The 20,782-nt window shown below is 43.6% G+C and overlaps 1 protein-coding gene across 5 annotated transcripts in view; it reads right to left on the bottom strand.

Moving 5' to 3' along the window:
* The window catches only part of pi4k2b (phosphatidylinositol 4-kinase type 2 beta), a 59,587-nt gene that overhangs the window by 27,571 nt on the left and 11,234 nt on the right, over positions 1-20,782 (bottom strand). For 4 of the 5 annotated variants that reach the window (XM_061728277.1, XM_061728299.1, XM_061728285.1 and 1 more), the window contains exons 2-3: positions 13,269-13,420; positions 6,071-6,151 (exon numbers count right to left, since the gene is read on the bottom strand). In XM_061728277.1, coding sequence (XP_061584261.1) covers positions 6,071-6,151; positions 13,269-13,420 — 233 coding nt within the window. The remainder of the gene's footprint in view (positions 1-6,070; positions 6,152-13,268; positions 13,421-20,782) is intronic. The other variant, XM_061728292.1, reaches the window with a different exon arrangement.

Here is a 20,782-nt window from a genome sequence, read left to right as displayed (position 1 = left end):
TTTATAATTAATTAATCTAATTAATTGCTTTTTAATCTCATATCTGCTAAAGGTCCCCGAATAAACAATTCGAATTCTAGGACATTGCTAAATTGCAGTGCATGACTAATCAATTGAATACACTAAGAAGAGAAGATTTGGAATCCACATTTTTGTTGGTGAAATGTGTTTCATAAATTAAATTCAAAAGAAAAGCTCAAGCACATCAGCAAACCAATTAGGCCAGGTGCATTATTCAAAAATGCAATGCAAATACAGTTAAAAGAATAACATTCAGAAATAAAATAAGGCTGAGTCTCAAATAGGCACTTAAGCAGACTCTCAATTCAAGATTAAAACTAAAGCTGACTCAATACAGCAATTCAAGTAGCTGTAATGTTTACAGTAGAACTTGTCCGGACATGTTTAGCGTAAATGATAATTAAGGCTGGAGCAGCTCCGGTGATAGGAAAATTCTTTTTTACAAAATGTACAAATCACCGCGTTCTTGGTGATAGTCCCGTCTTTCTTTTTCTTTTTCAGAATCAGAAAAAGCTTTATTGCCAAGTCAGACATAATCAGACGAGAGAACTTGACTCCGGTTCACACCGCTGGCACCATTTGTACGGACGCCATTTCTTGGAGGAAGGATGACACTGGGACGGAGGAGGAAAAAAAAGGCATCTTCACACTGTGTATTAAATACCCAGTGTCAAGGTGCAAAAAACACCTCAGCACAGAAAAGCAACATCATAACTTGCATGGGTATGGGGGGTGGGCAAGTCGGGGGGGGGGGGGGTCCCAGCACAGTTCATCCAAGCGGCTTTGTGGCGCTCGAACCCGGAGACAGTGTTGGGGGGCTGATAAGAGAGGTGTGGGAGGTGTGGTTATCAGCAAGTGTGTGTGTGAGCGGTAAGTCTGTGAACTTTGCCCCAGGGCTACTCCTCAGCCATTGTCCTTGATGTTATCATACGGCCCGGTACAGTTCTGATACAGGTCCACAGATGTCCTGGGAAGGGGAGGGCTAGTGGGGGCAGAGCATCTTGTTTTTCATTTCTACAGGGAGATTGTGACTGGAGCAGCCGGCCAAGCTGCTCTGTCAAGGTCAGATTATAGAATCAACAATTGTATTGAGAAAAAAAAACAAAACAAAAAAAAAACAGGCAGATTCCAGTAATTTTACGTCTGCCTTAAGTCTCTGGTTCATCAATGGCGAATCCAATCAGACAAATTTGTGGTCAATTCCCGCCAAGCCGAGCTTCCACCTTCTCCAAGGTCTTTTCCATAATGTCAATGAGTTCAAAAACCGCAGCTAGCCTTTCTGCTCAAGAACCGCATCCAGCTTGCGATTTAGCTCTACCAGTGTTAGAGTCTGAGTGTTGGTCGCAGAGCTTATCCCCTCAGCCACGTCGGGCAGCTCTGAGAGGGCCAGAACAGCTGTCGACGACTTACGCATTTGTCGAAATGCGAGGAAACCACCAGCTCCAAAAAGCAGAAATCCTGCTATCATTAATCCAATTATGAAGCATCTTCAACATCCTCGACCGACAGAATAGACAGACACATGATCCTCCAATGTATCCAGGAGTCCATCACGTATCCGGCAAAAAATGTCCCATCGGGGCAGGAGGGCTCCCTTGTCCCCTGACTTCTCGTCGCAAAAATTTGGTCAATTGTGCTGAAAGACCAGTTAACCAATCCCATGATTGTAGAGAGTTTCGGAGGATGTGTTCATGCGTTTGTATCTTCTAGACTAGATTACTGTAATGTGTTATTAGCAGGATGTCCAAGTAATTTGCTGAATAGGCTCCAACTGATCCAAAATGCAGCAGCACGAGTACTGACAGGAATCAGCAGGAGAGACCATGTCTCTCCAGTGTTAGCGTCGCTCCATTGGTTACCCGTAAAATTTAGAATCCAATTTAAAATTTTATTACTTGCGTATAAAGCCCAAAACGGCTTAGCTCTGCATTATTTTTGCAAGACCTGATAGTGCCCTATGTTCCTGGCAGAGCTCTCCGTTCTCGGAGAGCAGAGCTCTCCGTTCTCGGAGTGCAGGTTTACTCGTAGTAAACCTCCTCGGAGTATCCAAATGTAGATTTGGAGGGCGGGCGTTCTGCTATCAGGCACCATTACTATGGAACCAACTTCCAATCTGGGTTAAGGAGGCTGACACCACCTCCACCTTTAAAACTAAACTTAAAACCTTTCTGTTTAGTAAAGCCTATAGTTAGTGTTTAGTAAACCTCTAGCTGGTGTTGGTAAATCTCTAGGTAGTGTAAACTCTAGTGTGTTAGAGTCGCTCCTGTAGTTTCTTGTGCTGGCCCCCCCTTTTCTTCTCCTTTTTCTCTTTTGTCCATGTTGCAGCACCCTCTGCCGGTGGCAAAGAGCATCTCTGAATGCACAACACCGGAACCTGCAGCGTGGGAGTGAGAGGGGCAGGGTAACTGCCCAGGCAGGCGGGGGAAAGGTTTGTCCATCAAGACTCCTCTCCCTGGCCCTGCCCCTTCTCAACCTTTCCCCAACCCTGCACCCCAACCTGGGACTTGCTGATTGGGCCGGAGCTTCGGGAGCTGCGTGCTGGCCTGCGGTCCCCACCCCTGGTCATCCCGTTGCTGCTTCCACCTCCCTGCGGTCCCCACCCCTGGTAAACCCGTTGCTGCTTCCACCTGCCTGCTGTGCTGTTGACGTCCCCGACCCCCCAGTCTGGCCTTTGGCAGGAGGGTCCCCCCTTATGAGCCTGGTCCTGCTCAAGGTTTCTTCCTTCCTAAAGGAGAGTTTTTCCTTGCCACTGTTTGGCTTAAAGTGGAAATGAAACGTGCATGTTTTGGCACTGGTAGTGGTCAAATATATTTAAAAAACGACTTTGTCTAAAATCTGATTTTTTTAAATTGTGAAACCCATAGAAATAACACATTTATTTTCGTAGTTTCTACCTAGTTCTCTGGCTAGCGAGCCGCCATCTTGAAGTGACGTCGGTGCTTACGTCACGGGGTTGGTTGGTGCTTTGAACGCTCTATTGGCAAGACAGGACAGCAAGTGTTTTTTGCGAAAGATCATGGATGAGGACGAGATTGAGAGAACTGTGGAGGTCAGCAACCCAATGCCTTATGCTTTTGAGCCTATAAGACGAGGGAACCGAGCGGTGGTGATGGTTAGGGAGGAAGAAGTCGTGGAGGAGCCGGGTGTTTTGGGTGAGGAGCGGGTCGGCAACACTACCTGGTGTAGGTGTGGTTTATGCACGCTGATGCCCACCGTGCCGGAGTGTATCTGCTGTCAATGATGTCAACGCATCAGAAACAGATGAAAACACAACTAAATATTAAAGGTGACGGCGCACCCAGAAACAGATGAAAACACAGCTAAACAGGTGGCGGCGCAACAGAAACCCAGATGAAAATGCAGCTAAAAACATTAAGGTGACGGCGCACCTACAAAAAAAGTAAAAAAAAAAAAAAAACTACAGCGCCATAAAGCATGAACTATAAAAACACCATAAAACTCAGATAGACTCACCGACCACACGTTTCAACTAGCAGATATAGCCGATGCTACAATATAAACCCCAGCAAGATCTGGCGTCATTAAATTAAATAAAGATGTTCTTGCCTATTTGAGTCTGCGCCTCCCGTTTCGTCAAAGTCCCGGGCCAGTCCCCTCAGCCTCTGGTCTGTCATCAAACGGTGGACCCAGCGCGTACCAAAAATAAATAAATAAATAAAATAAATGCGCCACTGCATTATATACAGTTTAATGCACTGGTAATATGCGCACGACTTTGATCTTTTTTTTTTTTTTTTTTTTTAACTTTTTTGTAGGTGCGCCGTCACCTTAATGTTTTTAGCTGCATTTTCATCTGGGTTTCTGTTGCGCCGCCACCTGTTTAGCTGTGTTTTCATCTGTTTCTGATGCGTTGACACCTTAATGTTTATGTTTGCGCCGTACGCACGGCGCACGTGCGCACGTTATCCAATTTGTCACTGCAAAGTTTTGTTTGAGGAAAAAAGATTTTTGAAATACTTATTGGTAGTGGCAGTTTATGGAAATGGACTGCTTTGTCCCTGCCCTTAACCCGGTAAAATTCATTATTACACCCAGGAGCAATGCAATAATGACCTCCGACTTGTCTTCTTCTGTCCTGTCGTGGCTCTTCCTCAGTCTCCATCTTGTCTGTCTGTGAAAACTGTCTCCGTCTTTGACTGTCTGTCAAATTATCTAAGCTACCTCTTTTACTCTATTGATCACTAATATAGATCACTGTCTTTATATATAACCGCAGCAGCGTAGCAACCTCAGCACGGGCCCCAGTGCAAGATATATTGACGGGCCCCAAGTGCATGTTACTAATTAGGCGTACCCACGCAATCACGCACCTGCATGCATGCGCTCACCCCCACTATGAGGTCTATATAGATTTTACCAACAGTTTGTTAAATTTTACAATCAAATAAATGACTTGGGTTATTGTAGCCTATTATAAACTTTTTAAGAGGTCAAGATTCTAAATGTAACAGCCCAGCTTTGACTCACCTGCCAACAGTCTGCAGGTGAACAAACCTCACCATCGCATCAGACAGCACGGGAGGAGCTGTCTAATACATGGCGGTGCTGAAATGACCACAAAATCATTTTTCTTACAAAGTCAAGAGTGCATCGCTACATGATAAAGCTTAAGGCAAGTGGAGATAATAAACATTAAGTCAACAATAGCATGACAAGACAGAAGAGAGATTATTGTTTTTGTTTTTTTTTACACTTTATTTTAAGATCTTCCGACCAAACCGCAACAGTGCGTAATACCGTAGGCTACACGGTACGTTGCGCATCGCCGTGTACCCTACGCCGTAGGTTCTGCGTTGGTGTAACGCGGAACCATAAATCAGCCTTTAAATCGTTTCAACGAGGACGCATTTCTCAAATTACTCCCAACTTTCTGCTTTCGGCGCTGCAGTTTTGATAGGCTGCGTTGGCAATTAGTGTTTGGCACATTCCTGACAGAGCTCGTCGTTTGTGAAAAACCACCACTTGGGACTTTACCAACGGTTGGTTTCATGATATCCGTCTTTATATGTCACTATCTCTATCTATAAATGTCTATCTTTCTCTATCTGGATCTTTTTCTGTCTCTATCTTCCTCTGTCTCTGTCTCTCACTACCTCTACCTCTACCTCTGCCTGTGGACTCCCGTGAAGCTAACCAACCCCGTGACGTCACGGCCAAGATGGCGGCGTCCGTGCTATGAAAGCTATAACGGGAGTTCTTTTTATTTTTTATTGTATTACGTTTTTCATGTTTATTACATAATTGGTGAATAGAGTGGATATCCATTTAGCAAATAATGTATACTTGACTGACTTCTTCATTTCCACTTTAAGGCTTTTCTCCCACTAGGGGAGTTTTTACCTGCCATTGTTTATGTAATAATTGCTCAGGGGTTTATGTTCATGTTCTGGGTCTCTGGAAAGCGTCTAGAGACAACTTTTGTTGTATTAGACGCTATATAAATAAAATTGAAATTGAAATTGAAATGTGAAAAAGAGAGGCTCTAAAGACAAGACAAAAAGCAGTTGCAGGGCAGATAGGGAGGGAGAGGGAGCAGAGAAAGCGTCCGCCTTCGCCGAGAGCCGTAAGAAGAATTTTTATACATAAACTTGCAGTTCAAAGGCCCTAACAAAGATTTGCTGGCCTCACTCCCCTGAGTCGTCCAGGTCTGTCACTGCTTTGTTAGTTTGACTAGCAGCAGGAGGGAAGTGACCTGCCACTGCCAAGTGAACTACGGCTCCCTCAATGGGCCAAATTTAAAATACTCACGCATTTTGCACTCATAATTAATTGCATTAATTCTCATAACGCCTTAATTAGCAGTGTAATTAATTAATCTAATTAACGCACTAAACTGACAGCCCTAGTTTTAATAGAAGACAATACAGAAAGAAGACACAAATGGCTAGGATTCTCCTGTGAGTTTTATGGTCACATTAGGAAATGTAAGCATGGCAACATATTTCAAATGTTCATTAACTGGTCAGTCTGCTTTACATTACAACTTAAAAATATTAACAGAAAAAAAGAAATGTGCAAATTTGCATACTTTGTGAAAGTACTTGGTCCATTTTGGATTCAGCTGACCGTAAGGTTCCTCTGACTTTGGTTTGAAAACACCAATGATCTTCTGTAGAGGAAAAAAGAAAAAAACAGAGTACAATTATGAGAAGAGAAAATCATTGCCGTATCCCATATTTCAATCATCAAGAATCCCAGAGGCGATGTCAACTGTTGGGCCACAGTCCTGTGTTGACCATGTAAAGACTTAACTTCAATTCTGAGGCCTAACTGACGTCAGCATTGATTTCTTACAGCCGACTCGCTCTTTTTCTCCCAATCTCTCTTCTCCTTCAGCCCTGTCCACGGTCCCATGGAGTTCTCTGTGAGCTATGAAGAAGGCCAAAGCAACCATAGTCTGGAGTGCTGCTACGAGTGACCCGTGAACATTCTGAGCCCCAGATGAGCCGAACGAGGGACCCTTCCATGCCTCGACAGGAATGCCTTCGGACCTGGAGCTGAAGGAGGCCCGGCTTCAGTGCCCATGCATGCCCCGAGTTTGTTTTTCACTGGATTTTGAATCACGCGAGACTCAGTCACCACATGACTTCAGCCATCCATCTGAAGTTTGTGTTTAAGGTTTATTTAGTGTTGTTTTATCATCTTTTAACACTTGTGTAAATAAATTCTGGTTAATTTGAATGAGAGAAGTTGTTTGTGTTTATTTTATACATATTTGTCACAACTGCTGGTTGCAAAGGTCTGTGCTCAGACTCTGCACTGTTATTCTGTAACGCCACCCCTGGCAACAGGCTGGCCTGGCACGTATGGAAGTTACCTTGAGACTGATTTTGCTGTTCAGTTATTTTCCTGATAAGTCAGGTTGTGCCCCATTTTGATTGATTCATTTTGATAAGTAAACTTGTAAATGTAAATGTACTTTATTTATATCGCACCTTATATCGACCTACAGGTGAACCAAAGTGCTTTACATAATAAACATATAATCAAGACAAAAAGTGCTTGGGTATTGAATAGGGCTGAAGGATTTTTGAAAATAATCTGATTGCGATTTTTTTCCTCAATATTGCGATTTAATATGTGATTCTTTTTTCAAGGTCCTGTTCTCATGTATTTTTCAACTACACAAGCAATAAATCAGTCTGTTTTATAATAAACAATGTCAGATTTATTTAAAGCACAGATTACAATAACAATAAAGAAAACAAATCTGTGGCTTTACCTCTTTAACACGTCTACACACGTCTGTACACACCAGTGTTATGGGTCGTTCTCTGAACCCAATCACACGACACCAAACCGGGTTAAACTTTAGCCAAAACGAGGCGTAGTTTAATAGAAAAACACAGAAAAACTCCCACAGGGAACAAAAAACCTTCCTCACAGGAAACTCAGAACTTCTTCACAAATAACTAAAAAATCACAGAGAGAAAAAAACCCACCTGCAAACTAACAAACAAACCAACAAAGCTCAGAGTTAACAAAACGAACCAGCAATGAACCACTGGCAGCCCCGCTCTTTAACTTCTCCTGATTAGCTGTCGGGCTGCAGGTGGTTTAACGCTGATTTATGGTTCCGCGTTACACCAACGCAGAGCCTACGCCGTAGGGTACGCGGTACGCGCACCGTAATGCGCGCGTCGCCGCGTAAACTATGGCGTAGCCTACGCCGTAGGCGCTGCATCCATTTAACGCGGAACCATAAATCAGGCTTCACAGCGCGACTCCACTGTCCCAGACGCGCGCCCGGCTCATGCTCGTGGCCGCACGCAGCTCCTCGCCAAGCCGACTCCGCGCTAATATATTTAATACATTTATAAAGCCCATATATTTATAAAGCCCTGCCTAGCCGAGCACTAACACTGAGGCCATGGTAGATAGGTTGACTTTTTTCCCCTGCCGGCAACGTGACCAGATCACGTGACTGGTCAAATCGCAGTCTTTGCGGTTAGAAAATCGCATTTTATCACATTGCAATATTATCGCAAATGCAATTAATCGTTCAGCCCTAGCATTAAAAGCCACCCTGAATAAATACATTTTCAGTTTAGACTTAAAAAGGCCCAGGTCAGAAATCGCACGTAACTCACAGGGGAGCTTATTCCGGAGCCTGGGGCCGGCAACTGAAAACGCTCGGTCACCCCAGTGCTTCTGCTTTGACCTGGGCACTTCCAACAAACGTTGGTTGGAAGTTCTCAGAGCTGTTCCATGCTCACGCACCGTTAAAAGCTCTGATAAATAAGGAGGGGCAAGGCCGTTCAGAGCTTTAAAGACAAACATTAAAAGTTTAAAATCAATTCTAAAACAAACAGGCAAGCCAGTGAAGGGAATAGAGGACCGGAGGATCTTCTTTATTAATATTAAATAATTATTGCAAGACAATTATTAATAACTCTTTAATAACTGAACCAGCACCCCCTTTGTGGTACAACACAACTAGGGTTGCCACCTTTCAGAAATAGAAATAAGGGATGCCTTGATTTCAGCCGCACGGGCGAGTGCCAAAAAAAAAAAAAAGGGACATCCCCAAAACGTCTAAAATGCATAGAAATTTATATATATGTTATATGAAAAAACAAAATGCTTTGATTTAAAGTTTAAAGTGCTTTAATAGCATTGAACTTGCATAACTGTACAGACAGCCCGAACCCGAGCATGGCCACAGTAAAATAAACAGTCTGCCTGCATTGGGCAGTTAAACAGAACACCACCTAAATTAAATACAACACTAGAATATTCTGTAAATGTAACATGTATAAATACTTTCAAGAAGGAAAACAATGAAATTTAACACACTTAAAGACTGAACATTCTAGTCTATTATATAAATAATAAAGTACTGTAACAGCTGTAACAAAGCCCGCCTGAGAATCTTTTTCTTAGAAAATAAATAAAACTAATAAACATTATAAAAAATAAAGTGCTCAACTCCTTTTATGTCCTTTTTTTGGTCAGGCCAGGTTTAAACAGTTCACTCTCCATCTCACTTCTTCTTCCAGGAGTACTTCTTGTTACTTCTTGCAGCACTGAGCAGCGCTTTGTCTTTCAGAACTGTGGTGTTGAACTCCGAACAGGTCTGCTCAATGTTCAAAGTGATGAGGAGATCACTCTTCATGAGCTCCACTGAACACATCTCTCACTTGTTGGTCATACAGGAGGAATTTCTTTCCACGTATCCAGTGGATGCTGGGATGCTCAGGATGTGTCTCATGATAGAGAGCATGGTGGGCACATCAACTTCTTCAAACAGTCATCCACCTCGCAGCAACACTCTTGGACTTGCATTCATCAGCATTCTGTACCCTAAGCCTCTTCAGGATGATACTAGTGCACTCATCATAAAGCTCATCCATCTTCACTGTATTGATGAGGTTGAGTTTTTTATCCACCTTCTCCATTTGATCAAAGGTCAGGGTGCTACGGTGGAGGGAGAGAGGCTGCAGTGCAAACAGCCAGTTCTCTTCTGAGCTTTATTGAGAAATGCAGTGAATTCGACCCTTGCCATGTTTGCTTCATCTGGGAGGAGGCCCTGCAGCTTTTGCCTTGTTAGGTACCCATAGAACTGCTTGTCTCGTCTCTGTGTGAGCTTTTGCTTGAATTCAGCGATGATGGAATACAGCTCAACACAGGTGGTTGCATTGCCCTCCAGGCTCTTTACTACTTCCTCAAAGAGGGAGAGTATATTGTTAAAGAAGAGAAGGTAAACCTCCACAATGCCTCCGCCTTCCACAGTGGAGTCTTCGTTGAGCTTTAACATAGATGTCAGTGCAGTCCAGGTCTGCATCGGCCAATGGATTGCTGGATTAAGGGAGAGCCACTTGGTTGTCACATGTCATAAGATCTCCTTGAATTGAACATAACACAAACAAAACTCTGAGTGACTCTCTTCTTTCAGCTGATGTGGAGAAGTGGCCCTAAACCTCCAGCACAATATTCTCCACATCTACAGTCAGTGCATTTACATGGGAAGTTTAATTCCTCTTTAATTCAGAATTAAAATTAAATCCGAAAATAAGATCAAATTAGTAAAAATTAGTGAAAAAAAGAGTGCTGAATACCGTAATTAACATTTGTGTTGTCAGCACTGAATGCGGTCACTTGATCCACTGACAAGCCAAATTAGTTACAAGAGAGTTACAATTCCAGCAGCTGACTCATCTGCGCTCTCTATGAAGTCCAGCATTTTGTTGGTCACCCCAGACTCTGGACTGAAGTACTGGACAGCAAGGGGAAACATCTTCCTGTTCCCTTTATTTGAGGCATCGGTCTGTATGGAGAATGGGATGAGTGACGACGTTAAAGTCTTGAGATCACCACCCACTGCCTTTGGACCCAGGACGTCTTTCACCAGTGCCTCTTGCTTTGTTCTCCCCAAAGTCATTTTCTTCACCATTTTGGAATCACATAGCATTTTCTGATTGAGCTTGTGTCCACAGTCAGCACTGTTGTAGCTCTGCTCATGTTTTACTGTCAGTACGTTTACATGCAGCAGTTCAATCGGGTTTCTGATCGTATAAGACATCGTTCGGACTTTTTAACTGCATGTAAACACCTGAACCCGATCTACTTCGGACCTATGTCGGACATTTAGTAATCGGGTTGCAGCACCTAGATAACCCGTTCGCAGTCGGAATGTTAACGCCATGTATACGGGGATATCGGATATTGCAGTCTGCGCATGCTGGGGGGTTATTGTCTGAGTTTAATGAAAATGCATTTATATTTTAACACACTGATCAGGTTTAATCAGAATACTGATTTAAAACCAATCACAGCTGTTTTCCAGGGTCAAAATGAACCCGGTGTGACTGTTTATAAATCAAAGTACCTAAAACACAGTTTAATGAAAGTAGGCACGATTATATTTGCAAAGAACATAATATGGAACCAATAATGTGATTATTCTGACAACTAGACAACATAAATCCATATGTCTGACATAAAATGAATAAGATATAAATCATTTTTCATTTCATTCAGCACAACACAACGTGGCTTCGATGAGGCTTGTCCGGTTGAAAGATCTGCTGAGACCTCAAGGAGCAGTTCCCCGCTCCAGAGGAACTCTGAGTTACTGGGTAAGTTCTGCAGTATGCTGGCTGCAACAACCAATGCTTCTTTATGTTTAGACATATACCCACGTAAGGACAGGTAATAAGTTTTACACCAATTCTGTCTTCAGAGACAAGTGCCCAGAGACCTCGTCGGAGACGGCAGGGGCATACAGGCGATGTCGCTCTGCTATGTGAGATGAGGGATTTTTGGCGAGATCAGCTTCGAGAGAGTGATGAGCTCCAGGAGCGGGTGGTGACCACAGTTATGGAGGGCACAAATAACGTGATGTTGGGAGCACTTCTGGAGTCAATCAGGAGCCTGAGGGCTCCGGCACCCACATCCCATGACCACCCCACAACCAGATGCCCACCCAGGGCATCTGGAGCACCCAGTGCTCCTGTCTAAGTCAGTCCTCCTGGGCATTGCCATCCTCTACTAACCCCGGGAGGACCTACACTGAGCTCAGGTCTCCTCCTTAACCTGAGGAGTGAGCAGCATCTTTTCACCAGACAGGGTGGGGTTTCTCTGGCCGGACGTAGCGCGTGGAAGGATCACGTTATTCCGGCCAGATCCTCATTACACATTAGCTACCCAAGGGAACACGGGGAGAACATGCAAACTCCACACAGAAAGGCCCTTTCTCCAACCCCACCCAGGGTGTGGGCGCCAAAGTCATAGGGGAACTAACACGCACTTCAGCGCCCACAGCGTTCCCGGCAGGAATTGAACCCAGGATACAACAAAGCTATGTTTAAGAAGAGCTGCTTTAGTGGTGGCCCTGACTTGACAGTAAAATCGTAAAAAGTAAAAAGACCGCCCCCGTATCCCCAACGCTGGGTTCGTACAAATTACTTATCAAGTTAATTTTGTCCATGGCTTTACAATTTAACTTTAAATTGTTTAACAATCATAAGAAATAAAGTTAATGCGTGATATAAACTCCTGTTGTGGTACAAACCAATCCCAGCAGTTTTGGAACCGAGCTGTAAATATGATTATTTCTGCTCTAAAGTGGGACATTTTAACATGGAGGTCAATGGAGATTGACTGGCTTTTGCAGCCGCCCATCGGTCAGTCGAGGAACCGCAGCAACCCTTAGGGCTGAATTCTGGTTCTGCGTTAAACCTACGCCGTAGGGTGCGCGGCTACGCGGGAGTCTCTCCGTAGCCTACGTCGTAGCCTGACCTGCACCTCCCAAAAAATGTAACTACGCGTCGAGGCGACGCAGACCCAACGCAGACCGAGAGGGCTGTGATTGGTTTACTTGGTAGCAACGCATTTACGGTTCTGGTTCATGAAGCAGTAGTGAACGTTCAGCGCTCTTTTCTTCGTGTGTGTAATTTTTTTTGGGGGGGTTGTTTTGGTTTTTTGCACAATAGTCGTCCTTATCTCTATGATTCCCTGTGACCGGAAAAGCCGGAAACTAAACAAAGTATCAACTAGCGCTCTGGGGGGTTATTGCACCGCGGAGAAATGGAGTGACGGGGAAGTCTGAAGGGTTCACGACGGCGTGACGGCAACAACGTAGGCTCTGCGTTGGTTTAACGCAGAACCTTAAATCAGGCTTCAGTCCTGCATACTCATCCACATGTGATAATAATATTAATGCCACGACATTAAAGAAGTCCTCCTGTTTAGGCATTCTGACATGAGTGATTGATTTATCTGCCTGATTATTGTAGTTTGAAGACTGCATCAATCCTTACCAACTCAGATGGATCTTTGAACTTTGAAGTTACCAGTTTTTAATGGTTTTTGACCCTTTTGGGGGTCCCTTTTACAGTGACCAGCCCAAGTCCCAACTAATTTTTGCAAGGCAGTTTCAGTAGTTTCTCTTTCTCTCCCTCTTTTAGTGAGTCTGTTGAACCACAATGCAAAAGCATTAGGCAGTGTTTGGTGAATTACAATGTATTGCTTTTGTCAGTATAACATTATTCCAGTTACAATCATGGGTTTTCCTTTCTTTAATTGAAGGGTCCCAACACATTTTCCCATGTACAATCCCTCTCAAGTATTTTAGGGGAGCCCCCCCCCCCCAAAAAAGTTTTCAAATTTGCATTTTTCAACTTGTATTTACTTTGCCACTACATTCTTTCTCCAAATTTGAGCATTGTAGAACATTTTCCTTTCCTGTTAACATTTTAAAGTTGTCAGTTTGTTCCTAGCCTTACCTCTTTTGAGTCTTTGACAAAGTAGCTCCCGCTGGAACCTTGGGAAATCCTCTCCGGAAAGATTCTGCTTTGAATTGCCTGCTCTGCCCTTTGGATAATGTCTGCAAACTCAGGGTCCTCAGGAAAATGGTTGAAGTCCCCACTATTTGTGCCTAGCAAGGAAATACATTGAAACTGCTTAATTTTATATGGTGGACAACCAATGTGTGCAATACTTTAATAAAAAAAAAAAATGTATTGAAGAAAAAAAAAATTAAGTCATTGTGAAATGTGCAATTCATTAAATCAAAATCAAGTGCTTCAAATCCACTTGTGAGCCACAGAAAGATCTCTGACAACAATTACTGTAATTAGGTAATGCATACTGAAAGCTAGATAATATATACCTGTGATTATAGACAAATTAAAATTAATAACAAGAATAATAATTTGCATGGGGCTTGAGGGCCAGCCATGCAGTAGATAACAGTTCTCATTAGCTCCTTCACCTTACTTTGATAAAAGCAATTTAACACTTGATTTTTTTACTTTTCAAACAGTGCAAATCATTCTATTAAAAGTATGGTAAAGACCAAGAAACAAGCCCAGATAGCTCTAAGGCTTCCCTATGAGACCTAATATACTCTTCACACGTCACAGTCGGCCATCCTGGAGGCTTTTAAAAAATGCCATGAACACGAGGATCAACAATTTTGAGACAACTCTCGCTGGGGTTAAAAATGTCATCACCGCCAACACCTCTTACATTGTTGAACTGGAACAATGGCACAGATATGGATGCCTAGCTAAACTTGAAAAAAGATTATGGTGAGCTCTGCCCAGAATAAACTGCTGTAAGCCAAACTGACCAATCTAGAAGGCCACTCTTGAAGACAAAACATTACAATTGTGGGTTTGACTAAGAACGTTGAGAAAGGCTCTCCTTTGTGTCAGAGATGCTGCCTAAACTCCTGGGCGCTCAGCATTTCACCCGGGGGAGTTAAAGTGGGACGCCCTTATCACATCACTGCAACCAGCACCACGCCAAGAGTCATGATCGCCAGGATTCACCATGACCAAGTCAAAGAAAAGATAATCCAGACTGTTCGAAAAAGCAGGACAACTACACTACGATGACCTCACCGCAGAAGTGATAAAAGATCACGCTGAGTTTCCCGCCATCCGATTTAACCTGAGGGAAGCCAGTGTCCGACATGGGTTCCAGTTCCCGGCTCGTCTGATCCTCACTCATGCAGGTCATACCAAAATATTCAGTTCACTGACAAAGGTGGGCGCCTACGTTGATGGACACAATCAGTATGCAGCGCTGGTATCAACACCACACCGCTATAAGTACAATATTTAGAACCCGAGCACCTTCAGTGCGAAGGCCCTATTGTATCTGTAGGAATTTTTTTTCTTTCTTTTTTTTTTTTCTTTTTTCTTTCTTTCTTCTGACGAAAGGAGGGCCTTTTTGCCCCCCTAAACGTCCCAAAAAAGTCACCAAATTTTGCATGCAAGTCAGGCATGGCGAAAAATTTGATATTTAAATGGTTTACATTAATGGGCGTGGCAAAATGGCTCAACAGCGCCCCCCGGAAAACTTTGTGCCTCAAGCCCCACAATACGGTTTGACGTACATGCACGAAAATCGCTACACACCTGTATCAGTACACAACTTAAAGAAAAGTCTCTTGGCGACATGGCCGAAACCGTACAGGTTGTCGGCCATTTTGAATTAATCGTGTCACTTTGGCGCAATTTATGCACTTCCTTCGGCAGTTAATACGGCCCGAACCGTAACGTGCCCCCAAGTGTGTTATACATCAAAATGTGCGTCTCCATCCTGCAACAACACGCATTACTTTTCTCTTTCAAAAGCGTTACCGTGGCGACGCTAGACGCCAAAAAGCGCGCCCACCCTTCATCTGGTTGGTTCAGACCGAAAAAACTTTGCGCCTCAAGCCCCATAATACGGTTTGACGGACATGAACGAAAATCGGTACACACCTGTATCATGTCGCAACTTAAAGAAACCGAACAGAAAGTCGGCCATTTTAAACATTCTGAATTAATCGCGTAATTTTGGAGCAATATATGCCATTCCTTCGAGAATTAATACGGCCCGAACCGTAATGTGCCCCCAAGTGTGTTATACATCAAAATGTGCGTCTCTATCCTGCGACTACACGCATTACTTTTCTCTTTCAAAAGTGTTAACGTGGCGACGCTAGACGGCAAAAAGCGCGCCCCCCTTCATCTGATTGGTCCATATTTGATAGTTCCCCAAAAGTCACCAAGTTTTGCATGCAAGGCAGGCCTGGCGATAAATTTGATATTTTATGGTTTACATTAATGAGCGTGGCAAAATGGCTCAACAGCGCCCCCCGGAAAACTTTGTGCCTCAAGCCCCACAATACGGTTTGACGTACATGCATGAAAATCGGGACACACCTGCATCATGTTGCAACTTAAAGAAAAGTCTCTTGGCGCCATGGCCGAAACCGAACAGGAAGTCAGCCATTTTTAATTTATTGTGTAATTTTGGCGCAATTTATGCCATTCCTTCGGCAATGAATACGGCCTGAACCGTAACGTGCACCCAGGTGTGTTATACCTCAAAATGTGCGTCTTCATCCTGCGACTACGCGCATTACTTTTCTCTTTCAAAAGTGTTACCGTGGCGACGCTAGACGCGAAAAAGCGCTTCATCTGATTGGTCCATATTTGATAGTTCTCCAAAAGTCACCAAATTTTACATGCAAGCCAGGCTTGGCGATACATTGATATTTCATGGTTTGCATTAATGGGCGTGGCCTAACGGCTCAACAGCGCCCCCTAGAATACTTTTCTCTGCCATAACTTTTGAATGGTTTGACATAAAGAGTCGTGGGTGGTGTCATGGGACTCGGTATAGAGTCCTTGACCATAATTGGTGAAAATTAGCCCCGCCCCTTCTTCTGATTGGTTGTCCCTATTTCCTGCTATAACATTTGAATGTTTTGACATAGAGAGTCGTGGGTGGTGTCATGGGACTCTGTAATGAGTCCTTGACCTTCATTGGCCTGAACTAGCCCCGCCCCTCCTTCTGATTGGTTGTCCCTTTTTTCTGCTATAACTTTTGAATGGTTTGACATAGGAAGTCGTGGGTGGTGTCGTTTCTGATATGCTTATGGGGGGCGGTGGCCGTGAGTGCGAGGGCCCGTTCATCGCTGCTTGCAGCTTTAATTGGAGTTTATGAATGCATGAAGCAGATCCATACAGAAGTCAGTGTTTCTATACTATAAACGTTAAGACGTGTGCTTTTTAATTAAAAAGAATATTCCCTTTAAGCATTTCTCTACCAAATCAGATCCAAATGGTTGTTTTGCAATTGTGACTGGCACCATTTTTACAGTTACACTGACATGTTACGCTTCTCAATATATATTAGGGCTGCAACTAACGACTATTTTAATAGTCGACTAGTCACCGACTATTGAAACGATTAGTCGACCAATCGGATAATTAGTAATTTTTTCTTAAATTTAGTATGTCACTTTAATTATGTGGCAAATGATAATAAACACGAGAAAGATGAGTACTTCAATGAAAAATACAGGACTGTCTCAGAATATTTGAATATTGTGATAAAGTCCTTTATTTTCTGTAATGCAAAAATGTCATACATTCTGGATTCATTACAAATCAACTGAAATATTGCAAGCCTTTTATTATTTTAATATTGCTTATCATGGCTTACAGCTTAAGAAAACTCAAATATCCTATCTCAAAAAAATAGAATATTCTGGAAATCTTAAGCTGTAAGCCATAATCAGCAATATTCAAATAATAAAAGGCTTGCAATATTTCAGTTGATTTGTAATGAATCCAGAATGTATGACATTTTTGTTGTTTTAAAGGAGACCTATTATGGCATTTAATGTATATTTTAAACAGGCCTTGAATGTCTTAAAAACAATCTAAGGCTTGTTTTTTCTACATAAATCAGAAATCCAGCCTGTGGGCCCTGTCACTAGTTTTACCGCTTCTAACCTCTTTTTCTGTGCTCCATTCTAAGGGAAGGGGGGGGTATGATAATGAGGCTCTGTGCTGATTGGCTCCCTGAATGACGTATAGCAGGGGAGGAGCATAAACCTCGCTCCGCCAGAGCAGCCCGAGCCTGTAAATAAATCAACACTGAATTTTCACAAATGGAAACTTTATTGTTAAAAAAATAAAATATGAGTTGTATATAAATAACATTTATGCACTATTTCAGCCGGATCTGCCTGGCGGATGCTGAACACTGGCCCCGGAGCCACGCCGGGCGCCCAGCATGGCTACGGGGCGCATCGCGCATCACCGCGGCTTTAACCCGGAAATCTGACCGGTTCCGACCGGCCGGGAGCGCAGGAACCCGCCTGGACTGGTAGCAGGGACTCCCGGGGACCGACCAGCGGAATTTCAGCCGGATCTGCCCGGCGGATGCTGCGCGACGGGCGCCGCAACCCCACGGCGGGCGCATGGCGCACGGATCGGCTCCGGAGCGCATCCTCTGCGCATCGCCCGTTACCGGTGATCAAACCGACAGATTTGGCTGAAAATCTCGGAGAGTGAAGCTGCTCCAGCCTGGGACGGACCTCCGAGGACCCAGCTCCCAAACCACCCGGGAACCTGGATGATTTAACCCGGATCCGCTCCGCCGCGGCGCCGACTGGCTGAAGGAAGGACCGCTCCAGCTCCGTAGAGAGCTGGTTGTGGGCGTGGTTTCAACAGCGGAGGCTGAACCTATGGAAATGAGCGCCTATGGTGACGTCACCATAGGCGCAGATTCAGAATGGCTCAAAAAAAGGTCACGTGACACTGGAAGACTCAGTCAGGGGGGGGAGCAGACCCTGCAGAATTCCATGGTATTTTGTCTCCCCCGTGCTGGCAGAGTGAGGGGAGACCACTTTATATATGTTAAAACAAGAAAAAACTTGTTTTTCATAATAGGTTCCCTTTAATTGCATTACAGAACATAAAGAAATAAAGAACACAATATTCTAATTTTCTGAGACAGTCCTGTAGATATTTTATTCAACTTTGCCGCTGTTCATACAAAAAGTTAAGAAAATGTCCTATTTAAAACCAAGGACAGGCAGTGATCAGTCAGACATAAATCCATGAATGAATAAACATCTATCCATTATTTTTCATTTTTTAAGGAAAGGCAAATGTGTTATATAAAAAATAAAATAAAACGTCTCATATTTTTTCTGTATCAAGTGGGTGGAATCGGTTCTGGATGGGAGGACATGATCTGGGTTGAACTGGTGTTGTTGAAACTCGTCACTCAGACCCGACGTGCTTTCTCTTCAAATGCTTGTGCATTACCAACGTGCTCCCGTGATAAGCAAGGTCTGCTTTGCAAACCTTGCAAGTAATCATTTACCGTATCGAGGCTAAAAGGCTCCAAAACTTAAGAAGTTTTGTTACATGCAGCGGCTCTACAGGACGGGACGCCGTCATTCTGTTTACCCGCTACCGCTCGGCAGAGACGCTATCGCGCATGCGCGACTCTCGGCAGAGAACGTATTGAAGTGAGATGCCTCACTCCGTTGGAAAAACACGTCTGGCGACAATTGTCGACAATGGAATTCATTGTCGACAATTTTGATTATCGATTTTTGTCGACAACGTCGACGAATCGTTGCAGCCCTAATATATATGCGCTAAATTTTTATAATCCCAGTTTCTTTCATAGTGTTTTCCATTTGATACCTGACTTAACAACTAACTTGACCGCAGGTGGCGATTTTAAATTGTATCCTGGACACCTTTCTGGACAGATTTTACACACGCGCAGGGAATCCCTTGGACTCTTCAACTGTGCTAGATAATTTAGTAAAAGAGGAAAAGTTGATGTCTGGAGACATCACAATCCCACAAAGAAAGATTTATTCGTCTCCTCACAAGTTCATTATACAAAGACTGATTACTTTTTAATTGACTTTAAATTGATACCAATCACTAAGTACTCTAAATGTCACAATATCTTAATCAGATCATAGTCCTGTGACTGTGGGTCTACATTTTGTCATGGAAAAAACCCTATTATACCTGTCGATTTAAATCTGCTCTTCTCAATGATAAAATGTTTTTTGAGAAATGCTCAATGTCGAAAAAGGACTATTTAGCTTTTAATGATACTAAAGTTGTTCAGACTCAACTCTATGGGAAGCTCTCAAGGTTGAAATAAGAGGTCTTGTTTTATCCTATGAAGCTGCACAAAAGAAACAGAGAAGACAGATCGGAGATGGAGCCACAGCATAAATTGCTTGAAAAATGGTATAGAGAAACATGATCTTCATCTTTATTGAAAGAGATTATCAATTTGAAGCATGAATATAAGGGTGCTTTCACACCTGTCCCGTTTCAAGCAGTTGTTCCGGGAACAGGGAACGTTTCCCCCTAAAGATCGGAACGTTTGGTACATGTGAACACAGCAAGCGCACAAAAACGGCACAAAACAAGCGAGCAGAGATCTCTTAGGAGAGGTGGTCTCGGACCGATTCCATTCGCGACCTGAAATGGTTCATTTTTTTTATTTGTAGTGAGAACATAACCGACACAGCAACCGATACAACGCCATTCATTGTGTATGTGCGATCGCGGCGCAAGGAGAAGAGTCGGTGCAGCCTCCACCACCTTCTCTCCTATTGGACACAACTTTCTCTCTTCTCTCACTTCTCCTTTCTCTCCTATTGGACGTGCCGAGATGTCTTCCCAGCGCGGCACAGTGAAATTAAACAATGTTCAATTCGGGAAGGGTTTGCGCAGCGCAAACCCGGCTGCGGCAGGAGCCCTCTCGCCCGCCGCTGAGCTCCGCTGTGCGCCGGTAGCACATAAATTAATGGGTAAAGCCTGATTTATGGTTCTGCGTTGAAATCAACGCAGAACCATAAATCAGCCTAAAGCCGGCGGCTGCGGTCTGCGCTGCGCTGAAAGGGGCGTGTTGTTCATCCCGGGGTGCGGAAGAGGAAACTCTTTCCGCGTTCATTTCACCAATCAGAGAGCAGCTGGTCCGCGCATGGCATTTGTTATCAGCTTTGAAACGGTACAGACGTTTGCCTTGTGAACTCAAACGCCACAAACGAGAAACGGAACAACTGTATCGATTTAGCCCCTGAATCGGAACAAAACAAACTAGGTGTGAATGCACCCTAACAGTCTCCTCTCTCAACAGATTAACACGCTACTATTGAAAGTGAGACACAAACAGTTTGAATTGGGGGATAAACCTGGCCCATTGCTCTCACGACAGTTAGAGGAACAAGTCAGCATGGCTATTCACAAGATCAGCAATAAGATGGGTTCTATTATAATGGACCCTGTTGAAATAAATGAGTGTTTCAGAATTTACCATGAGGACTTATACCAATCACAGAGTGCTGCAAAAGAGGAGGATATTGTACAATGCTTGCGTTCCCTTCTAATTCCTGCAATAGACAGCGACTTACAAAAGGATGCTTAACGCTGTTCAGGAGGTTATCACTGCTATTAAGGAGTCT

Source organism: Cololabis saira, chromosome 1 (genome assembly GCF_033807715.1).
Source record: "Cololabis saira isolate AMF1-May2022 chromosome 1, fColSai1.1, whole genome shotgun sequence".
NCBI classification, from domain to species: domain Eukaryota; kingdom Metazoa; phylum Chordata; class Actinopteri; order Beloniformes; family Belonidae; genus Cololabis; species Cololabis saira.
Note: the sequence above shows the minus strand (reverse complement) of the source record. Positions and strands in the feature narration are given on the sequence as shown.